Raw genomic sequence first — 24,863 nt, 5'->3', positions numbered from 1 at the left:
GCCGATACACAGGCAAGCAGTACATGGCCACCAGATCGGACCGGACCCCTTCCACAAGTTAAAAGGCCTACAGAAAGCCACTACTACCCACCACATAGTCTGATAGTTTATATATCAATGATGAAATATTAACATTGCAACACATGCCAATACGGCCTTTTTAGTTTACTAAATTGCAATTTTCAATTTCCCGGGAGTTTTGTCTTGAAAACGTTGTGTAATGAGGACGTGTACGCAAGACGTCACAGATTTTTAGGAAGTATGAGCGCTGCACACACACACAGCTAAAAGTCGTCTGCTTTAACCGCATAATTACACAGTATTTTGGACATCTGTGTTGCTGAATCTTTTGCAATTTTTTCAATTAATATTGGAGAAGTCAAAGTAGAAAGATGGAGTTGGGAAGCTTTAGCCTTTAGCCACACAAACACACGGTGATTCCTTGTTTAAAATTCCTGCAGGTGAAACTTTACTATGGATCAGAGCGCGGTCAAGCGAATATGAATCACGACGGAATGTCAACCAGCAGGTTTCGGTGAGAAAATTTTGGTTAAAAAGTCGCTTCTTACTGGAGAAAAGCTGTCCATAGCTGCCGTCGACTCCCCTGAGACATTGGCGTCAAGACACCCGTGGAGACACCCTTCCGACTATCAGGTACTATTAAACTCACTAAAACACTAGCAACACAATAGAAAGATAAGGGATTTCCCAGAAATATTCTAGTAAATGTGTCTAAAAACATCGGAATCCGTCCCATCGCAATCGCGTTTTTTGTTTTTTTTTAGAACTTTAAAAAAAAAAATTTCTAGTCCGTCGCTATCATAATCCTCAAACACAAATCTTTCATCCTCGCTCAAATTAAATGGGAAATTGTCGTTTTCTCGGTCCGAATAGCACTTTTTGTTGGAGGTTCCCATTAAAATCAATGTGAATATGTGAGGAGCCATCAACATGTGACGTCATCATCTGCGACTTCCGGTACAGGCAAGGCTTTTCTCTTAGCACCGAAAAATGCAAACTTGATTGTGGATGTTCTCTACTAAACCCTTTCAGCAAACATATGGAAATATCGCGAAATGATCAAGTATGACACATAATATGGACCTGCTATCCCCGTTTAAATAAGAACATCTCATTTCAGTATGCCTTTATGGGTTGAATTGTCCATCCTTGTTCTATTCTCTGTCAGTATTTTTCTAACCAAATGCATGTACAGTAGATGGCAGTATTGTCCTGTTTAAGAGTGTCACAACATTGCTGTTGACGGCAGACGAACTGCTTTACGGTAGACAAAAACGTGACTGCTGTTGTTGTGTGTTGTTACCGCGCTGGGAGGACGTTAATGAAACTGCCTAACAATAAACCCACATAAGAGACCAAGAACTCGCTGTCGATCATTCTACAGTTATAACGTCATTGGGCAGACACGCTGTTTATATTGTGGGAAAGCGGACGTGAAAACAGGCTGTCCTCACTCAGGTCCGCATTGAGCTGGAGGGGGCGTGGCCTCCAGCTCCGCCTGAATTTCGGAAGATTTTCGGGAGAAAATTTGTCCCGGGAGGTTTTCGGGAGAGGCGCTGAATTTCGGGAGTCTCCCGGAAATTCCGGGAGGGTTGGCAAGTATGATAATCATTAACTTAGAATTTAATGGCAGCAACACATTGCAAAAAAGTTGTCATAGGGGCTTTTTTTTACCAGTGTGTTACATGGCCTTTCCTTTCAACAACACCCAGTAAAGGTTTGGGTACTGGGGAGACACATTTTGAAGGGAAATTCTTTCCCATTCTTGCTTGATGTACAGCTGAAGTGGTTCAACAGTCTCCCTTCTCACATTTTAGCCTTCATATTTTCAATGGGTGACAGGTCTGGACTACAGGCAGGCCAATCTAGTACCTGCACTCTTTTACTATGAAGCCACTCTGTTGTAACACGTGGCTTGGCATTGTCTTGCTGAAAAAAGCAGGGGCGTCCATGATAATGTTGCTTGGATGACAACATATATAGCTCCAAAACCTGTATGTACCTTTCAGCATAAAGGCTTAGTGGCCACATGCGTGGACAGCACATTTTAGCTCTTATTTCCAAAAATGTGTACACTACTGAATTGGGGTCTTATGGCCGTTTATGTGGACACTTATACTCCCATCTGGTGGTGTCAGAAGAGTATAACATACAATGGAATTTGGAGAAAAAAAAGTGTGAAAATAAGAATTAGCATGTCACTAGACATGAAGTGCACGTTTGTGTACTTATGGACTAAGTACATCGTATAAAAAAATGATTCTTAGTTTTTATTCTAATTAGGTGCCATAATACTACCACAGCTGGGCCTTAGGAGGTAATGGGGCCTTCACAGATGTGTAAGTAACCCATACCTTGGGCACTAATACACCCCCGTACCATCACAGATGCTGCCTTTTACACTTTGCGCCTAAAACAATCCAGAGGGTTCTTTTCCTCTTTGTTCCAGAGGACACAACGTCCACAGTTTCCAAAAACTGTTTGAAATGTGGACTTGTCAGACCACAGAACACTTTTCCCACTTTGCATCGGTCCATCTTAGATGAGTTCGGGCCCAGTGTTTCTGGGTGTTGTTGATAAATGGCTTTCGCTTTGCATAACATAGTTTTAACTTGCACTTCCAGATGTAGTAACCAACTGTAGTTATTGACAGTGTTTTTTTTTATGTCTGGTGTTCCTGAGCCCATGTGGTGATATCCTTTACACACTGATGTAATTTTTTGGATGCAATACCACTTGAGGGATTGAAGGTCACAGGCATTCAATGTTGGTTTTCATCCTTGCTGCTTATGTGCAATGATTTACTGCAGTGTCTCTGAACCCTTTGATGATATTACGTAGCGTAGATGTTGAAATCCCTAAATTCGATGCAATAGTTGGTTGAGAAATGTTGTTCTTAAACAATTTTCTCAGGCATTTGTTGACAAAGTGGTGACCCTTGCCCCGTCCTTGTTTGTGAATGACTGAGCATTTCACAGAAGCTGCTTTTATACCCAATCAGCTGTTCCCAATTAGCCTGTTCACCTGTGGGATGTTCCAAATAAGTCTTTGATGAGTATTCCTCAACTTTCTCAGTCTTTTTTGCCTCTTGTGCCAGCTTATGCAGGCATCAAACACCAGGTGAGCTAACATTTGCAAACAATAACACAGTTTTTCAGTTCAAACGTTAAGTATCTTGTCTTTGCAGTCTATTCAATTGAATATAAATTGAAAACAATTTTAGCAAATTATTGTATTCTCTTTTTATTTACCATTTACCCAACATGACAACTTCACTGCTTTTGGGTTTTGTAGAAAATATTGGATCAGCAGCATCTCCAGACTGCATTGTGCTGATTTACTGTACATTCTCTCTTGTGTGTTTCACTTTGCATTTCCAGAAAATGATTTATTCATGTTTTCACCCTGCTTATCCCTAATTAGGAGATAAGAGCAAGCCAATATTCGTTTTCTAGGTAATCCTGATAAGCTGTTGTGCCTAAATCGCATACACTCACTCGTCTGTTCAGACGGGTCTGAACCAAACACACTCGTCTTACTGTCTCGTATTTTATACAGGAAAACTATGTTGTTGTTTTTTTAAACTACAAACTACTGATAAAGGGACAGTCCATCGTAAGAAAATGTGATATTCCGTGCAAGGAAAAAGTTATCTTGTCCTGGTTTGGTGATATCTGCATGTACTTTGAGACACTCCACTCTGAAGATATGGCTGCAGTAAAGATAGTAAAGCCCTGCTGCCATGCAAGTGAGGTTATTATTGCACTGATAATAAGTGGATGCAGATACAAGTACATCTTAATGTGATTGTTCAGTAAACATCATTCATAGAGTGCTCAATATAACACTTAATGAGCTTTTCCTCATGAAAGGGCAAAGAGTAAATATTTTTATGTGTAATATACTTTGTAACTGTCTCTCAAATTTTAAGTATTATATTTATACATACATGTATTATATATATATATATATATATATATATATATATTAGGGATGCACCGATTAATCGGTAACCGAATATATTCGGCCGAATATGGCAAAAAAAGCCACATTCGGCCTTCGGTGGAATGAGTTAAAAACAAGGCCGAATAGTGGCGTGTGACGCAATTTTTTGACGCGGTGACACAATCAACCAACGTGCAGTGACGCGGTGACGCCGTGTACCTGCAAAAGTGTATGAGGTTACAAGCACACACTTATTGAGATTTAGATGGGCCTCTGTTGACATTATTAGCCTGTTGTGTAGGCTACCTGTATAAGTGTATGAGGTTACAAGCACACACTTAATTGAGATTTACTTGAGCCTTCTGTTTACATTATTAGCATATCTACTGTGGCTAAGCAGACTTTTGCCAAAAGGATAATAATTCATTTGTTGTGGGTTTATCCACTTTGATGCACTTTATTTTTTTGGGGAATGCATGTTTTGTTTGAAGGCCTAATATAAATGAAAAACTTTGTGCTTTTTTTTGAAAAGCAAAGGCTACTGGAATATTAAAAAAATGTCAATATTCAATAAAAAAATTACTTTATTTGAAAAAGATGTCCAAATATTTATTCTAGGCTATTTATGCAATATTAAAAAAATTGTGAAAAACTGCATTCATTATTCGGTATTCGGCCTTCGGCCAACCATTTAAATTTTATTCGGCTTCGGCCACAAATTTTCATTTCGGTGCATCCCTGATATATATATATATATATTTATATTTATATGTTAGAGCTGCAAATATTTGGGTGTCCCACTATTCGATTCAATATTGATTCTTGGGGTCACGATTCCGTTCAAAATGTATTTATTTTTTCAATTCAACGCGATTCTCGATTCAAAAACGATTTTTCCCCGATTTAAAAGGATTCTGTATTCATTCAATACATAAGATTTCAGCAGGATCTAACCCAGTCTGCTGACATGCAAGCAGAGTAGTAGATTTTTGTAAAAAGCTTTTATAATTGTAAAGGACAATGTTTTATCAACTAATTGCAATAATATAAATTTGTTGTAACTATTAAACTAACCTAAAATATGAGTTATTTTATCTTTGTGAAAACATTGGACACAGTGTGTTGTCAAGCTTATGAGATGCGATGCAAGTGTTTTTTTTATTTTTATAAATGTCTAATGATAATGTCAATGAGGGATTTTTAATCACTGCTATGCTGAAATTATAACTATTATTGATACTGTTGTTGATAATATTCATTTTTGTTTCACTACTTTTGGTTTGTTCTGTGTGGTGTTTGTGTCTCCTCTTAATTGCTCTGTTTATTGCAGTTCTGAGTGTTGCTGGGTCAGGTTTGGTTTTGGAATTGGATTGCATTGTTATGGTATTGCTGTGTATTGTTTTGTTGGATTGATTAATTAAAAAAATAAAAAAAATCCCCCCCATTTTTATAAATGAAAATAGATTTTGGATCGCACAACGTGAGAATTGCAATTCGAATTCCAATCGATTTTTTCCCAACACCCCTAATACACATATACAGTATATACAGATACATATATGTCTATATATATTGTATATATAAACATATACATTCATATGCTGTGTATATATGTACACATACATCCAATACAATCCAATCCACTTTATTTATATAGCACATTTAAACAACAATAACGTTTCCAAAGTGCTGCACAGCCATGTTAAAAACAATATTAAAAAAAACAATATTATGCTCCACCAATGACTGAATAAAAACCAAAAATAAATAAATATAAAACCAATATAAAAAAAAAAACAATATAAAAGCAAATATGATTAAAAACTATTTTAAAGGGTAAAATCTATTAAAAGTGTGGAATGCCATCTCCGGGTTGGGGAGGAGACCCTGCCCCAAGTGGAGGAGTTCAAATACCTAGGAGTCTTGTTCACGAGTGGGGGAAGAGTGGATGGTGAGATCGACAGGCGGATCGGTGCGGCGTCTTCAGTAATGCGGACGTTGTACCGATCCGTTGTGGTGAAGAAGGAGCTGAGCCGGAAGGCAAAGCTCTCAATTTACCGGTCGATCTACGTTCCCATCCTCACCTATGGTCATGAGCTTTGGGTCATGACCGAAAGGATAAGATCACGGGTACAAGCGGCCGAAATGAGTTTCCTCCGCCGTGTGGCGGGTCTCTCCCTTAGAGATAGGGTGAGAAGCTCTGCCATCCGGGAGGAACTCAAAGTAAAGCCGCTGCTCCTCCACATGGAGAGGAGGCAGATGAGGTGGTTCGGGCATCTGGTCAGGATGCCACCCGAACGCCTCCCTAGGGAGGTGTTTAGGGCACGTCCAACCGGTAGGAGGCCACGGGGAAGACCCAGGACACGTTGGGAAGACTATGTTTCCCGGCTGGCCTGGGAACGCCTCGGGATCCCCCGGGAAGAGCTAGACGAAGTGGCTGGGGAGAGGGAAGTCTGGGTTTCCCTGCTTAGGCTGTTGCCCCCGCGACCCGACCTCGGATAAGCGGAAGATGATGGATGGATGGATGGAAATCTATTAAAACAGTAAAATAGAAATCAAAGTGTATAAAAAACACAGAGGACAACAGAGGACAGAGGACCACACAACTCACGTAGTGTTAAAAGCCAAAGAATAAAAGTGGGTCTTAAGACGAGACTTAAAACACTCCACTGTGGAAGCAGTTTGAACATGGAGGGGCAGAGTGTTCCAGAGCTTAGGGCCGACCACAGAGAAGGCCCTGTCTCCCCTGGTCTTAAGTCTGGTCTTGGGCACCACGAGCTAGAACTGGCTCTCGGACCTCAGAGCGCGCGCAGGAATGTAAATTTGGATAATGTCCGAGATATACTGAGGTGCCAGTCCATGTAAAGATTTAAAAACAAACAGCAATGTTTTAAAATCAATTCTAAAACGAACAGGGAGCCAGTGCAAACTCTGAAGAATTGGGGTTATATGCTGGCGTTTCCTGGCCCCTGTTAAAAGTCCTGCTGCCGCGTTCTGGACTAACTGCAACCGGGAGAGAGCTTTTTGGCTAATGCCAGCATAAAGTGCATTGCAGTAGTCCAGGCCACTTGAAATAAAAGCATGCACCACTTGTTCAAAAAGGTTAAAAGATAAAAACGGTTTAACCTTTACTAAAAGACGAAGGTGATAAAAACACGATTTTAAAACGCCATTTGTCTAGTTTAAAATCGCTATCTATAGTGACGCCAAGGCTGGTGACTTTGGGACGCACATCATTTTGCAATGGTCCCAAGTCAGTGAGGGCCGGACCAAAAACTAAAATTTGTGTTTTTCCCTCATTCATTATTAAAAAATCCTGGGCTAACCAAGCCTTGACGTCGCATGGACAGTTAAGAAGGGATGTCAGGGGGCCGCGGCTTTTTGAAATCCGCATATAAATTTGGCAGTCATTTGCATAAAAGTGATAAAACACTCCATGTTTCTTAAAAATATCTCCAAGAGGGAGGAGATAAAGAGCGAACAGGATGGGGCCTAAAATAGATCCCTAAAATACGTATATACATACATATACTGTATGTATATATATATGTGTGTGTGTGTATATATATATCAACATTTACAGAATATCAGAAGCATTTATCCGTCCATCCATCCATCTTCTTCCGCTTATCCGAGGTCGGGTTGCGGGGGCAACAGCCTAAGCAGGGAAACCCAGACTTCCTTCTCCCCAACCACTTCGTCTAGCTCTTCCCGGGGGATCCCGAGGCGTTCCCAGGCCAGCCGGGAGACATAGTCTTCCCAACGTGTCCTGGGTCTTCCCCGTGGCCTCCTACCGGTTGGACGTGCCCCAAACACCTCCCTAGGGAGGCGTTCGGGTGGCATCCTGACCAGATGCCCGAACCACCTCATCTGGCTCCTCTCGATGTGAAGGAGCAGCGGCTTTACTTTGAGTTCCTCCCGGATGGCAGAGCTTCTCACCCTATCTCTAAGGGAGAGCCCCGCCACACGGCGGAGGAAACTCATTTGGGCCGCTTGTACCCGTGATCTTATCCTTTCGGTCATGACCCAAAGCTCATGACCATAGGTGAGGATGGGAAAGTAGATCGACCGGTAAATTGAGAGCTTTGCCTTCCGGCTCAGCTCCTTCTTCACCACAACGGATCGGTACAACGTCCGCATTACTGAAGACGCCGCCTGTCGATCTCACGATCCACTCTTCCCCCACTCGTGAACAAGACTCCTAGGTACTTGAACTCCTCCACTTGGGGCAGGGTCTCCTCCCCAACCCGGAGATGGCATTCCACCCTTTTCCGGGCAAGAACCATGGACTCTGCCTTGGAGACGCTGATTCTCAGTGGGACCATCACAGGTTACATTACAAAACATCTTTGACAGTCTAACCATGATCAACACATTTTGTGTAAATAATTCAGAATTTCAGAAGCATATAGATAGATAGATAGATAGATAGATAGATAGATACTTTATTGATTCCTTCAGGAGAGTTCCTTCAGGAAAATTAAAAAAGTTGCTGATTTAATCGGGTAGAACTATCACAGGTTACATTACAAAACATCTTTGACGGTCTAACCACGATCAACACATTTTGTGTAAATAATACAGAATATCAGAAGCATTCAATCAGGTGGAACTATCACAGCTTACAATACCAAACATCTTTGAAAGTCGAACCATGATCAACACATTTTGTGTAAATAATACATGGAGGTGGTATCCAAACACGGTGTAGCTCCTCCTCTGAATTCAAGTGCTTTTACAGCATGAATACAAATCCAGTCTAGCTGCAAAATACAAAATCTGGCAAGGCACCAACACATTGTAGGTATTTTATTAAAAGCTTGTTTGTTTAAAGGGGAACATTATCACCAAACCTATGCAAGCGTCAATATATACCTTGATGTTGCAGAAAAAAGACCATGTATTTTTTTCAACCGATTTCCGAACTCTAAATGGGTGAATTTTGGCAAATTAAACGCTTTTCTGTTTATCGGCCTTTTAGCGATGACGTCAGAACGTGACGTCACCGAGGTAACACACCCGCCATTTTCATTTTCACATTACAAACACCGGGTCTCAGCTCTGTTATTTTCCGTTTTTTCGACTATTTTTTGGAACCTTGGAGACATCATGCCTCGTCGGTGTGTTGTCAGAGGGTGTAATAACACTAACAGGGAGGGATTCAAGTTGCACCGCTGGCAAGAAATCTGCCGCCAGACCCCCATTGAATTTGCCAGAGTGTCTTCACATTTGACCGGCGATGCTAAGACAGACATGGCACAGAGATGTATGGATAACCTGCAGATGCATTTGCAACAATTAAGTCAACGAAATCACAAAGGTGAGTTTTGTTGATGTTGTTGACTTATGTGCTAATCAGACATATTTGGTCACGGCATGACTGCCAGCTAATCGATGCTAACATACTACGCTAATCAATGCTAACATGCTATTTACGCTAGCTGTATGTACATTTGAAACTAGATACCCACTTTTAATGCGAAACAAACACTTACCAATCGACAGATTTAAGTTGCTCCAGTGTCACAAGATGCAAAAAGTCCTGATCGTTTGGTCCGCACATTTTACCGGCGATGCTAATAAGGCAGCCAAGCTATGGGCCACTTCATTAGGTACACCCACGCTATGGCCGAATAGCGTCAATAGCTATTCGCTCAATAGCTTCAATTTCTTCTTCAATTTCGTTTTCACTATCTGCCTCCATACTCCGACCATCTGTTTCAGTATATGTGTAATCTGTTGAATCGCTTAAACCGCTGAAATCCGAGTCTGAATCCGAGCTAAGGTCGCTATATCTTGCTGTGGTAACCGCCATGTTGTTTGTGTTGGCAGCCCTGTATGACGTCACAGGTGAATGGATAGTGGTTTCGAAGATAGCAAAAATAAGGCACTTTAAATCTTTATTTATGGATATTCCGGGACCGGTAAAATTTTGAAAAAAACTTCCAAAAATACAACAAGCCACTGGGAACTGATTTTTATTGTTTTTAACCCTTTTGAAATTGTGATAATGTTCCCCTTTAAAAAAAAAATTCATTAAAGCTAACTAGTACAGTCACAACAACTTGAAAATTATCAATTCAGGGTACACTTATCAATGATGGAAAATGATATCTATATATACTGTATTTATATATATATATATTTATATATATATATATATATATATATATATATATATATATATATATATATATATATTGTTAGTGATTCCCAAAGCCCAAAAAACGTCTGTGGGCTATAGAGCGTTTTCCGTTCGGGCTCCAGTACTCTGGAATGCCCTCCCGGTAACAGTTCGAGATGCCACCTCAGTAGAAGCATTTAAGTCTCACCTTAAAACTCATTTGTATACTCTAGCCTTTAAATAGACTCCCTTTTTAGACCAGTTGATCTGCCGTTTCTTTTCTTTTTCTTCTATGTCCCAATCTCCCTTGTGGAGGGGGTCCGGTCCGATCCGGAGGCCATGTACTGCTTGCCTGTGTATCGGCTGGGGACATCTCTGCGATGCTGATCCGCCTCCGCTTGTGATGGTTTCCTGCTGACTCCGCTGTGAACGGGACTATCGCTGCTGTATTGGATCCGCTTTGGACTGGACTCTCGCGACTGTGTTGGATCCATTGTGGATTGAACTTTCACAGTATCATGTTAGACCCGCTCGACATCCATTGCTTTCCTCCTCTCCAAGGTTCTCATAGTCATCATTGTCACCGACGTCCCACTGGGTCATTATTGTCACCGATGTCCCACTGGGTGTGAGTTTTCCTTGCCCTTATGTGGGCCTACCGAGGATGTCGTGGTGGTTTGTGCAGCCCTTTGAGACACTAGTGATTTAGGGCTATATAAGTAAACATTGATTGATTGATATATATATATACATACTAGTTGTGTCCCGAATATCAATATTTTTGTACCGGTACCATATATATATATATATATATATATATATATATATATATATATATATATATATATATATATATATATATATATATATATATACAGAATACAATGATTTGCAAATTATTTTCAACCCATATTTACTTGAATGCACTACAAAGACAAGATATTTAATGTTCAAACTCATAAACTTTATTCATTTTTTTGCAAAGGGACAAAGGGGTGTACCTCGCCCCATCCTTTCTTGTGAAAGACTGAGCATTTTTTGGGAAGCTGTTTTTATACCCAATCATGGCACCCACCTGTTCCCAATTAGCCTGCACACCTGTGGGACGTTCCCAATAAGTGTTTGATGAGCATTCCTCAACTTTATCAGTATTTATTGCCACCTTTCCCAACTTCTTTGTCACGTGTTGCTGGCATCAAATTCTAAAGTTAATGGTTATTTGCACAAAAACAAAAACAAATTATCAGTTTGAACATCAAATATGTTGTCTTTGTAGCATATTCAACTGAATATGGGTTGAAAATGATTTGCAAATCATTGTATTCTGTTTATATTTACATCTAACACAATTTCCCAACTCATATGGAAACGGGGTTTGTATATTAGCATTTGAGGAGGTTGTGATGGCGTTCCAGGCAGTAAAGGAAGTATCTTCTTTTTGTCAAGCACAGATGATAACCCATCTCTGCATGTGTGCATGTTCCTGACTGAACATCTTACGTAATTCTTGCCTTTATGGAGTGTATCCTTAATAATAAAAGCTGAGACAGATGTATTTTAGTGCGGCAGTAAAGATAAGGAAAGATGAGGCGTGGGGAATTCTACCGAGTCAAACCAAACCCACGTTGTCGTGCTTTGGGTCTTAACCTATGCAACTGAAATCTTTTGTTTTGCACCTGAGACTAAACAATGTTTGGGAAAAAAAAATCCCCTACTCTGTCCAATTTTCCAGAACAACTTGGTTAGTGTTTGTTTTGAGGAACCAGCGTGGAGTCAATATGTTTGAGGTCTAATTGGACTAACGTGTGTTTGCTTTAGAGCTCAGCAGGGGTCCACACAGACCCACGCACCAGGAAATCCAACACTTGTCATAATTAAGTCATGTTTGTGTTTGTTCTTTAGTCAGTCAAGCTGGAGACGCACTATCTGATGCAACATGTGAGCCACGAGCAAGGCGGCGTGCTCAGATTAGCAAATTGAAGCAAAAGAAAACCTTCAGCCACTTCATTAGGCACACTTGAGCTATCAACCAATCAAACTTTGATTATAAATCTGCTTTTCTTACATTTAAAATGCAACACAAAGTACGCCAAGGACCGTCTTTTGAGATAATATTGATCTTGTATGTCATGTCAAGGCGAGCCCCCTCCATACCTTCACATTCACACCTATAAAATGGTTAATAATTACATTTCTTAACCTTCTTTTCCATTAAAGAGTTCCCCAGGAACACTCAAATATTAACACTAAATTAGTCATCTTACTTTTGATTTTAATCGTATTCATTACTTATTAACACATTTATTTATTTATATATACATATACAGTACATATTCATATATACATATACACATAAAATACACATACATGTGTATATAGAGCGGCCGTTTCAGCTGCTTGAGGGTTGCAGGTTCAATCCCCACTTCCGCCATCCTAGTCAATACTGTTGTGTCCTTGAGCAAGACACTTTACCCACCTGCTCTCAGTGTCACCCACATTGGTTTAATTGTAACTTAGATATTGGGTTTCACTATGTAAAAAGAATTTGAGTCTCTTGAGGAAAAAGCGCTATATAAATATAATTCACTTCACTTCACATACACACACACATATATATACACACATATAAATACATATATATATATATATATATATATATATATATATATATATATATATATATATATATATATACACAAATATTAATATATGTACATATATACATACATACATATATACAGACATACATACATATATATGTACATATATACATACATGTATACATACATACACACACATACATACATACACATATAAATACATACACATATACACATACACACACATATATACATACATATGTAGGTGTGGGAAAAATCACAAGACTACTCCATCTCTACAGAACTGTTTCATGAGGGGTTCCCTCAATCATCAGGAGATCATCAGATCATCAGAATCTCCTATATACATACATACATATATACATACACATACATACACATACATATACACACATATACAGTCACGATTAAAAGTTTACATACACTTGTAAAGAACATAATGTCATGGCTGTCTTGAGTTTCCAATAATTTGTACAACTCTTATTTTTTTGTAATGTAGTGATTGGAGCACATACTTGTTGGTCACAAAAAACATTCATGGAGTTTGCTTCTTATGAATTTATTATGGCTCTACTGAAAATGTGAGCAATCAAAAGTATACGTACAGCAATGTTAATATTTGCTTACATGTCCCTTGGCAAGTTTCACTGCAATAAGGCACTTTTGGTAGCCATCCACAAGCCTCTGCTTGGATTGTGGACCACTCCTCTTGACAAAATCGGTGCAGTTCAGCTAAATGTGTTGGTTTTCTGACATGGACTTGTTTCTTCAGCATTGTCCACACGTTTAAGCCAGGACTTTGGGAAGGCCATTCTAAAACTTTCATTCTAGCCCGATTTAGCCATTCCTTTACCACTTTTGATCTGTGTTTGGGGTCATTGTCCTGTTGGAACACCCAACTGTGCCCAAGACCCAACCTCCGGGCTGATGATTTTAGCTTGTCCTGAAGAATTTGGCGGCAATCCTCTATTTTTCAGTGTCCCATTTACTCTCTGTAAAGCACCAGTTCTACTGGCAGCAAAACAAGCTCCAGAGCATAATACTACCACCACCATGCTTGACGGTAGGCATGGTGTTCCTGGGATTAAAGGCCTCACCTTTTCTCCTTCAAACATATTGCTGGGTATTGTGGCCAAAAAGCTCCATTTTTGTTTCATCTGACCACAGAACTTTCCTCCAGAAGGTTTTATATTTGTCCTTGTTATCAGCAGCCGACTTTAGACGAGCATTAAGGTGTGGCTTCTGGAGCGAGGGCTTCCATCTTGCATGGTAGCCTCTCAGTCCATGGCGACACCTGTGTTCCAGCAGCTTCCAATTCATTGCAGACATGCTTTTTGGAGCTTCTCAGTCGACTCTGTATCATCCTGACCAATACAGTAACATTAATGTCTTCTTACATAACATTCATACTGATGTGCAATTAAATGTGTCATTTTATTGCAATTAAACGTGTCATTTTATTGCAATTAAATGTGTCATTTTATTGCACATTTCAGGGACTTATCAGCTGATTGAAAAGATAACAGCCCTTCCTGGTTCACAGAGACCGTTCCAGTTTTGAATATTAAGTGTGTGTGTGTGTTCAGGGATGGATACTTTCACATTTGAATCGGTATGGTACTCATTCCTGGTATGTGGGAAATCGATACTCAACTGTATCGATTTCCCGTACTTCTGTGTGTGTTCATAAATGTTAAATTGTATCATAATAAAATCTCTTCTAATGTCTAATTTAACAGTGAGCTCATAATAACGATACCGTCCAGTTGTTAAATCTTGAATTCTTACACTCCTGAGTATTCTTCTTCCTCCAAACGCGACGAGTTGAGTTTATACCAAAATGGATACATGGATGATACAGCAGAGGATTGGGAGAATGTCATGTGGTCAGATGAAACCAAAATAGAACTTTTTGGTATAAACTCAACTTGTCGTGTTTGGAGGAAGAAGAATACTGAGTTGCATCCCAAGAACACCATACCTACTGTGAAGCATGGGGGTGGAAACATCATGCTTTGGGGCTGTTTTTCTGCTAAGGGGACAGGACGATTGATCCGTGTTAAGGAAAGAATGAATGGGGCCATGTATCGTGAGATTTTGAGCCAAAACCTCCTGCCATAAGTGAGAGCTTTGAATAGTTGACCAAATACTTATTTTCACCGTAATTCACAAAAAAAATCTTTAAAATTCCTACAATGTGAATTCCTGTTTTTTTATCCACATTCTGTTTCTCAGTTGAAGTGTACCTATGATGAAAATTACAGACCTCTGTCATCATTTTAAGTGGGAAAACTTGCACAATCGCTGGCTGGCTAAATACTTTTTTGCCCCACTGTAAATAAAAAATAATAAATGAGAACATCTGCCTAAAAAAAAAACAGTAAAATGTAAGAAAAAAAGAGCCGAAAAAGGAAATGTAATGAAAAAAAGCTGAACATTTTAAACCAATTATAAAAATATACTTAGTCACCAATAACACAATGTTTTGTCTCTAAACATACAGTATAATAACACCCTCGATCTCAAAATAAATACAAAATTCACTTTAAAAAAAACAAAGTTCAGTTAATTAATTAAAAAACAAAATAATACTAACTAATGAATTAATTTGAAAAGTCGTAAAAAACACAGTTAAAGGTGTAAATGAACATGAATATTTTCTTACAGGCACTAGGGGTCCCCAAACTTTTTGACCCGGGGGCCGCATTGGGTTAAAATAATTTGGCTGGGGGCCGGCCTGTTTAAATATATATATATATAATGGTAAAAAAAAAGATATATATATATATATATATATATGTATATATATATATATATATATATATGATATCCCGTCATCGATTGGAAAATGCATTTTTAGACAATGTGATTTGCCTGAGCGTCTAGGAGACTCTGAGAGTAACAAGCAACAAGCGGTAGAAAATGGATTAGAAAGGACAGATTTTTAAAAATAAAAATAAATAAATAAATAAAACATTTTTTTTTTAACTTGGGATTTCCAGCGGGCCAGATCTCGAACGCTGGCGGGCCGGATCTGGCCCGCAGGCCGTAGTTTGGGGACCCTTGACTTACACAATCATATTATTAATATTTTATTCTAATCTAAAATGGGCAAAAAGCAATAAAATGTACGAAAAAAGAGAAAAAAATTGGTATATATTGATAAAAAGTTTAAATGTTTTAACTAATAATTAATAACAAAATACTTGACTTATAAACTAACGTACATATTGTAGTGATGTGCGATACCACTCATTTTCTTTCCGATCTGATACCAGGTCAAATTCAGGCTGGTATCGGCAATATCGATCAGATAGCGATACTTTGCGCAGATATACCTAATGTTTCTGCTAAAACTTAAAATGTGTATTTAATTTAAAAAAAATTAAGTATATATAAATAAAACATAATAAATGAGAACATATCCGTCTAAAAAGAACAGTAAAATGTATGAAAAAAAGAGCCAAAAAATGACGTATAATTAAAAAAAAGCTGATCATTTTTAACCAGTTATAAAAATATACTTATTCACCAATAACACAAAGTTTTGTCTCTAAACATACAGTATAATAACACCTCTGATCTCGAAATAAAAACCAAATACATTTGAAATAAACAAAGTTTAGGTAATTAATGAAAAACAAAAAATAATACAAACTAATTAATTGATTTGAAAAGTCGTAATGAACGCAGTTAAATGTGTAAATGAACATGAATATTTTCTGAATATTTGACACACTAGGTCATGCACTTACACAATCATATTAGCGATATTTGTATTCTTTTCTTACATGGGGAAAAAACAACAGTAAAATGTAAGAAAAAATATATTAAAAATCGGTGTATATTGAGAAAAAGCTGAAATGTTCTAACTAATAATCAGTATTGACATACTTAGTCACCTATAATACAAATCTGACAATATATGTGTGGAAGCTCTCTTCCAGTGGGTCCTCCAGACCCACAAGCATTGTCATGCGAGCACGTTTCATGGTTACAATAGACTTTTATTCATCAATAATGTTCCCAGATTGCTTTTCAGCAGTAGTCTGTTGGTCTCTAGCTCTTGCTCCAGCTCCAACAATTCTGTCCTCCCGGCTGCTGCCTTTTAACAGAACGACAGGTGATTATATAACCAGGCCCAGGTGGGCCATCTACGCACCTGTCACTGATCCCGAAGCCCGTCCTAGCACACCCTGCTTCGCTGCAGGTCCGCAGGCCACCCCCCCTTACACAATATGTTTAAAAAATAATTTTTAAATATAGAAATATCAAAATGGCCCATACATACTTTGACTTTTAAGTATGTGGCCTTTGGAGTTTGGACAGCCCTGAAGTATTGATATTTTGATTTGCGAATCAATATTAGAGCATAAAGATCTGGTATCGGTGTTATCGACATGTCAGTATGGAGCCGCACATTACTCGAAAATGTAAACAAGACATTTACTCATTCCGAATCTAGCCAAGAAAAGAATGTGAAACCACAAGTTAGAATTTCCTTGACGACGCCAAAGTTCACAGATCTATCTTCACCATTTGTTGTGATTGGCTCCTGGGGGCCTCAACTGAACACTTGATTGGATGCTGATCAGCTGGGATGGGAACGCACTGGAGTGATATCACACTTCAACTTTGTCCCCTGAATCAGACTTCTAGTCACACTGACAGTGTTTACATATCTGCAGGAGCCTTTGGTCCACGTCTCAGCGGCTCCTTGGATTAATGACGCAGAACCCAGACCAGGTGAGGAGAACTGAACACTATTCTGGCGGACTTTCAGCAGGGAACAGGAAGTACTGTGTCAAGACAAGTCTTAAACTAATCAGGTTTTTGTCAAAGTGTGTCGTTTTTCATCACTACTTCACTCAGGTCGGACTGTTTTTTCACATTTTTTTGTCATTCCTGGTCTGACTGTTATTTGTTTACAAAATACATGTTTAGTCGTGGTGTGCGATACAACCGATTGTCTTTCCGATCCGATACCAAGTAAAACTCCAATTCCAATACCGATGCATTGCGCTAAAATTTAGGAAAGTTGTGTATTTTCGAACAATAATATATATCCATCTAAAAAAACTTTAAAAATGTAAGAAAAAAAGAGCAAAAAATGTGTTTAGTCACCCCTAATCTAACATATTAGGTCTCAAAATAAAAATAAAATAGCCTTAAAATATAAACAAGTTTAGTTAGTTAAAACAAACTAAAATAATACTAACTTGTGAATTAGTTTAGAAAAAATAAAACAACCATAATAAACAGTTAAATATTTAACTGAACTTTAATATTTTGATACACGAGTTTAAGTAGTTACATATTTTTGTACTTTTCTTACATGGGAAAAGAATTCCAATTCTAATACCAATACGTTGTACTAAAATTTAAGAAAGTTGTGTATTTTTAAACAATAACATAACAGTGCAAATGTAAGAAAAAAGAGCAAAAAATTGGAATGGAATGAGAAAAACTAAAATATGATTATAATTATAACATAATTTTGCGTTAAATATAATATTTGTTTTTAGCTATATTTTTTTTAAATAAAAAATAAAATGCAAATAAGATGAAAAATACTAGAAGGTCTCAAAATAAAAACAAAAACAAAATAGCCTTGAAATATAAACAAGTTTAGTTAGTTAAAACAAACTAAAATAATACTAACTTGTGAATTAGTTTAGAAAAATAAAACAACCATAATAAACAGTTAAATATTTAACTGAACATTAATATTTTGATACACGAGTTTAAGCAGTTACATATTTTTGTACTTTTCTTACGTGGGAAAAGAATTCCAATTCTAATACCAATACGTTGTACTAAAATTTAGGAAAGTTGTGTATCTTCAAACAATAACATAACAGTGCAAATGTAAGAAAAAAGAGCAAAAAAATGCAATGGAATGAGAAAAACTGAAATATAATTATAATTATAACATCATTTTGTCGTTAAATATAATAATTGTTATTAGTTATATTTTTTTAAAATAAAAAATAAAATGCAAATAAGATGAAAAATACTAAAGGTCTCAAAATAAAAACAAAATAGCCTTAAAATATAAACAAGTTTAGTTAGTTAAGAAAAACCTAAAACAATACAAATATGTGAATTGGTTTAAATAAACTCCAAATACCATAATGGACACAGTTAAATGTGTAAATGTACAAGCAGTTTTTAAGCAATTACACAATCGTATTATTCATATTTTTGTTATTTTACTACATGGGAAAATAATTCCAATTCCGATATGTTGTGCTAAAATTTCAGAAAGTTGTGTATTTTCAAACAACAACATGTCTATCTAAAAAAAACAGTAACAATGTAAGAAAAAAGAGCCAAAAAATTGGAATCTAATTAGAAAAAACTGAAATCTAATTATAATTGTTATATAATTTTGTCTTTGTATTTAGCATATTTTCTTTTTTTGATAAAAAATAAAATGCAAAAAAAATTCCCTTTTCAGTTTGTGGCCCTGGGTGGAAAATGTTTAGTCACCTCTGATCTAAAATACTAGAAGGTCTCAAAATAAAAACAAAATAGCCTTAAGATATAAACAAGTTTAGTTAGTTAAGAAAAAACTAAAATAATACTAACTTATGAATTGTTTTGAAAATATACAACCACCGTAATGGACACAGTTAAATATGTAAAGTGAACATTAATACTTTAACACAATAGTTTAAGCAGTTACAAAACCGTATTATTAATATTTTTGTTCTTTTCTTACATCTGTAAAAACATTGACAAAGATAAAACCTTCTGGAGGAAAGTTCTGTTTTTCAGATGAAACAAAAATTAAGCTGTTTGGCCACAATACCCAGCAATTTGTTTGGAGGAGAAAAGGTGAGGCCTTTATCCCAGGAACACTAGGCCTACCGTCAAGTATGGTGGTGGTAGTATTATGCTCTGGGCCTTTTTTGCTGCCAATGGAACTGCTGCTTTAAATGGGACAATGAAAAAGGAGGATTACCTCCCAATTTTTTCAGGACAAGCTAAAATCATCAGCCCGGAGGTTGGGTCTTGGGCGCAGTTGGGTGTTCCAACAGGACTATGACCCCAAACACTCGTCAAAAGTGGTATAGGAATGGCTAAATCAGGCTCGAATGAAGGTTTTAGAATGACCTTCCCAAAGTCCTGACTTGGACAATGCTGAAGAAACAAGTCCATGTCAGAAAAACAACAAATTGAGCCAAACTGCACCAATTTTGTCAAGAGGAGTGGTCAAAAATGCAAGCAGAAGCTTGTGGATGGCTGCCAAAAGCGCCTTATTGCAGTGAAACTTGCCAAAGGACATGTAAGCAATTATTACCATTACTTTTGACCCAGTACATTTGCTCACATTTTCAGTAAAACCATAATAAATTATGTTTTACTACCTTGTTACAGACCTTACCATTAAGGTATGTAAATACACATTTCATAATATTTCTATGTAAATATCTTATTTTATATATATATATATATATATAAAGAAATAATAAATATATGGAAAAAAACATGTGTTAAAGTGCATACTTATGTACATGTGATTTTATTGGTTTTAATAAATTAGCAAAATATTTAATTATAGTTCAATTATTGTATTGTGTGTTGAATGTATGAAGAATTTAATACAAAAAAAATACACATTTACAGAAATGTATACATGTGATTCTTTTAGTTTGAATGAATTAGCAAAATTAACAAGAAAAAAAACATTTCACTTTATCATTATGGGGTATTGTATGTGTAGTTTTGAGGATTTAAAAAATATACATATTTTGGAATATGGCTGTATCGTAACATAATGTGGAAAAAAGTGAAGCTTTCCGGATGCATTCTATAAATAAAGTACAGTCGATCCTGTACCAAAATTGTCACCACATTGGATATTTTTCCCTAAATGAAGCCTTTTCAAGCATAAACAAGGATAAATAAAGTACATGTTGTAGTATGGTTTGTATGATATTATGATATATAATATACATTATATTGAATTAAAAGAGAGTAAAGGTGACCAACGGTTATTTCATGTCTAGAAGGCGCTCATAATGTTGAAAAAAGTATTTAGAATGTTGTAAAGAGACTTTTATGCTATGAAGATATTTGTTTTTTAAAATGAATGATTCCTATTTCGCGGAAGTAGATGTCCGGAACCATATGTGTGTGTGTGCGTGTGCTCCCCCTCCGGCTAACATATGTAATAACAAGTGTGTGTAAGAAATTTTAATGCGCCCCCTCTTGTCAACATATGAAATAACAAACGTTTGTAAAAAATTTCAATATGCCCCCTCTGGTCAACATATGAAATAACAAGTATATGTAATAAATTGATATGGTGGCGACTTGTCCAGGGTGTACTCCGCCTTCCGCCCGATTGTAGCTGAGATAGGCGTCAGCTCCCCCCGCGATCCCAAAAGGGAATAAGCGGTAGAAAATGGATGGATGGATGTAATAAATTGATATTCGATGAGGTGGCGACTTGTCCAGGGTGTACCCCGCCTTCCGCCCGATTGTAGCTGAGATAGGCGCCAGCGCCCCCCGCCACCCCAAAAGGGAATAAGCGGTAGAAAATGGATGGATGGATGAAATGCGCCCCCTCTGGTTAACATATGAAATAACAAGTGTGTGTAAATATTTTAAGTGCTCCCCTTCTGGCCAACATATGTAATAATAAGTGTGTGTGAGAAATTGAAATGTGCCTCATTTGGCCAAAATATATTTAAAAAAAACAACAACAAAAATATATAGAGACTTACTGTAATAAGTTGAAGTAAATAATGAAGATTACAAACAAAACATTAAAAAACAGAAAAGAATTCTCGCAAATTGTCGACTTTTTTCTTATGAAATTGGGAATAATTTCTCATATTCTTTCTGTTTCTGTAACATTGCAATATTTTCTAAAAAAAAAAAAATGACTTTTTAATGTCAAATTATTACTTTTTAATGCAAAACGGTGACTTTTGTCATGTAAAATTCTGACTTATCACAATATTGCCAATTTTTTTGTTGTTCTTGTAAAATAGTGACATTTTGTTTTTAGTTAAATGACGACTGTTGTCATAATTTTGCCAAGCAAAAATTCCGATTATCATTATAATAGTGCCAAAAGTTTTATTATAAAATTGTGACTTTTGTCGAGTCAAATTACGAAACTTGCCAACATTTTAAGCTTTTCTCGTAAAATTGCGACTGTTATTGAGGAAAATTACAACTTTCATCACATCAGTTTTTCTTGTTAAATTTTGACTTGTGTTTAGTAGAATTGCGACCTATATTATATACCGCCAAAATTCTACGTTTTTGTTGTGAAATTGTTATCTTTTTCTTGTGAAATTCCTATTAATTTTTTACAACAAGCCTTTTTATATGTGCATAGTATATATATATTATTAATGTTGTAAATACACATCTTTATATATCTAGAAAGGTTGGTCCTAAAGAGGCTATCCTTTTTCTCGGACGTCTCAAGAAGGTAACAAATGCAAGTTTGTGTGTGTGTGTGTGTGTGTGTGTGTGTGTGTTCTGGCAATGCTTACTTAATGGGGACATCGCTCTGTTTACACAGTCACCTTTAGGAAACCTTTTTAAATGATAGTCAGATCTATTCTGAAGATGCCTAAGTGATTTTTAAGCTTTGGGCCATAAAACATTAATAGTACTGTGATTCTGTATGGTATCCATATTTAGTTAAAACTAATATACGTTTCCAAAAATAAAATCAGGTTTAGTGTTCCTTAGGATGACATTTTCATACAGCATGATTATAAAACATTACCTTAAAGTATGACTCACATTCAGAATTTTCCATTGTCAGGTTCAAACACAGATGACGTCGATTAAACAAGTCAAGAAGCAAAGAATTAAACAGAGACAGAATTCAATTTGGCTCAATTGAGGAGAAACGTGTCGACCTGCGACCTTTTACAGTGTCACCCACGCTCTGGCGAAAGATTGTATGCCTCACCCTTTATTTGGACTTTCTCTGGGGTCGTAAAAGAGTTCAAAAAGAGGTTGCCTGGAGGGGAGTCTGGTCCTGCTGCCTCTTCGCTTTTGTAGTTCTTGGGTCAAACAATATATTTCTGTTTGCTTACAATACATGAAAGAAACACAGAAACACATTCATGTTGCTTTCTTCCTACACAGTGGAGTTTTACAAGCCTTACTCTTGGAAGGTTCAAAGACAGCTTTTGGTCTTCTCGCTGGGAACTCATTTCAACACAAAGTTTTTGTGATAATTTAGATGTAATTATTCTAACATCCATCCTCCTATACGTGGTAGTTGGAGTTGCAGACAACTTCATGACTGCTAAATAGCATTTTTCAGTCATGTCACAGAAGATCAATCAATCAATCAATGTTTACTTATATAGCCCTAAATCACTAGTGTCTCAAAGGGCTGCACAAACCACTACGACATCCTCGGTAGGCCCACATAAGGGTAGGGAAAACTCACACCCAGTGGGACGTCGGTGACAATGATGACTATGAGAACCTTGGAGAGGAGGAAAGCAATGGATGTCGAGCGGGTCTAACATGATACTGTGAAAGTTCAATCCATAATGGATCCAACACAGTCGCGAGAGTCCAGTCCAAAGCGGATCCAACACAGCAGCGAGAGTCCCGTTCACAGCAGAGCCAGCAGGAAACCATCCCAAGCGGAGGCGGATCAGAAGCGCAGAGATGTCCCCAGCCGATACACAGGCAAGCTGTACATGGCCACCGGATCGGACCGGACCCCCTCCACAAGGGAGAGTGGGACATAGAAGAAAAAGAAAAGAAACGGCAGATCAACTGGTCTAAAAAGGGAGTCTATTTAAAGGCTAGAGTATACAAATGAGTTTTAAGGTGAGACTTAAATGCTTCTACTGAGGTGGCATCTCGAACTGTTACCGGGAGGGCATTCCAGAGTACTGGAGCCCGAACGGAAAACGCTCTATAGCCCGCAGACTTTTTTTGGACTTTGGGAATCACTAATAAGCCGGAGTCCTTTGAACGCAGATTTCTTGCCGGGACAAGATGCAGTATTTGCTTTAACATTTAAGTGGCGAAACTTCCTACAAGAGGGCAGCAGTCGTGCTGTATTCTGAGGATCATGTCATATTTCATTTCAACTTTTATTTTATTTTTTAAATGGTCCTCAGTAGTCACGTACAAATTTGTGTGAATTATGCAAAATGATTTAAATTTGGTGCCCATGAACCGTATTAACTCTTTTTCCCCCAGGGTCCCCAGTAAGACTGATCAGCACATTACTTCATCAATCCAGAGATTTAAAGATTGTTATGAGCTAACTGGGCTGTGGACATTTTACCTCTTTTTTTTTTATGCCTCCACAACCTGTAGAAAGTGTGGTCCCCACAAGTCCTGAACAACACCTTGGTGTGTGTGTGTGTGTGTGTGTGTGTGTGTGTGTGTGTGTGTGTGTGTGTGTGTGTGTGTGTGTGTGTGTGTGCAGTGATATCATCTCTGTAGATAAACTTGTGTGTGTTTCAGGTGAAAGGTGGGATGGATCTTTTTGACCTTTTGTTCAGGGCCAAAGATGAAAGCCCCAGTTGCCAAGGCAACCCCTCGTGGACCATCACCATGTACGATGTGAGTACCGAGGCTGGTCGCACCCTACGTTGTGGTTTGTTAGTGTTCTCCGGTGGTAGTTCCTGTCCTGTGCTTTTTATTTTGGCGGATTTTGTTGGTGTTTTACCCCTCACCTGTTTTCTGGTTGTTTCTATTTAGGTTCAGCCTTTTTTCTACCTTGGTTTTTGAGAGATTGATGTTGTTGTTATTGTGTAATTGGACTACAAAGGAGCTTTTTGATGCTAAACCTAATAGGCCAGGCCTGGGCAATTATTTTGACTCAGAGACCAAATTTAGAGAAAAAAATATGTTGGGGAACCAGCTACTTCTAAATCACTAATCCTCGCCTCCATGGTCACAAATAATCAATCAATCAATCAATCAATCAATGTTTACTTATATAGCCCTAAATCACTAGTGTCTCAAAGGGCTGCACAAACCACTACGACATCCTCGGTAGGCCCACATAAGGGCAGGGAAAACTCACACCCAGTGGGACATCGGTGACAATGATGACTATGAGAACCTTGGAGAGGAGGAAAGCAATGGATGTCGAGCGTGTCCAACATGATACTGTGAAAGTTCAATCCATAATGGAT

The 24,863-nt window shown here is 37.6% G+C and overlaps 1 protein-coding gene across 3 annotated transcripts in view; it reads left to right on the top strand.

Annotated features, from left to right (window-relative positions):
• The window catches only part of LOC133568059 (cyclic AMP-responsive element-binding protein 3-like protein 3-A), a 70,703-nt gene that overhangs the window by 15,443 nt on the left and 30,397 nt on the right, over positions 1 to 24,863 (top strand). For 2 of the 3 annotated variants that reach the window (XM_061919766.1, XM_061919765.1), the window contains exon 2: positions 24,187 to 24,285. In XM_061919766.1, the coding sequence (XP_061775750.1) occupies positions 24,199 to 24,285 (87 nt within the window). In that variant the 5' untranslated portion in view covers positions 24,187 to 24,198. Of the gene's footprint in view, positions 1 to 17,399; positions 17,458 to 24,186; positions 24,286 to 24,863 lie in introns of all 3 variants that reach the window. The other variant, XM_061919764.1, reaches the window with a different exon arrangement.

The sequence above is a fragment of the Nerophis ophidion genome, linkage group LG14 (genome assembly GCF_033978795.1).
Source record: "Nerophis ophidion isolate RoL-2023_Sa linkage group LG14, RoL_Noph_v1.0, whole genome shotgun sequence".
NCBI lineage: Eukaryota > Metazoa > Chordata > Actinopteri > Syngnathiformes > Syngnathidae > Nerophis > Nerophis ophidion.
The sequence above is the reverse complement of the archived record's forward strand: the minus strand, read 5'-3'. Positions and strand labels throughout refer to the sequence as shown.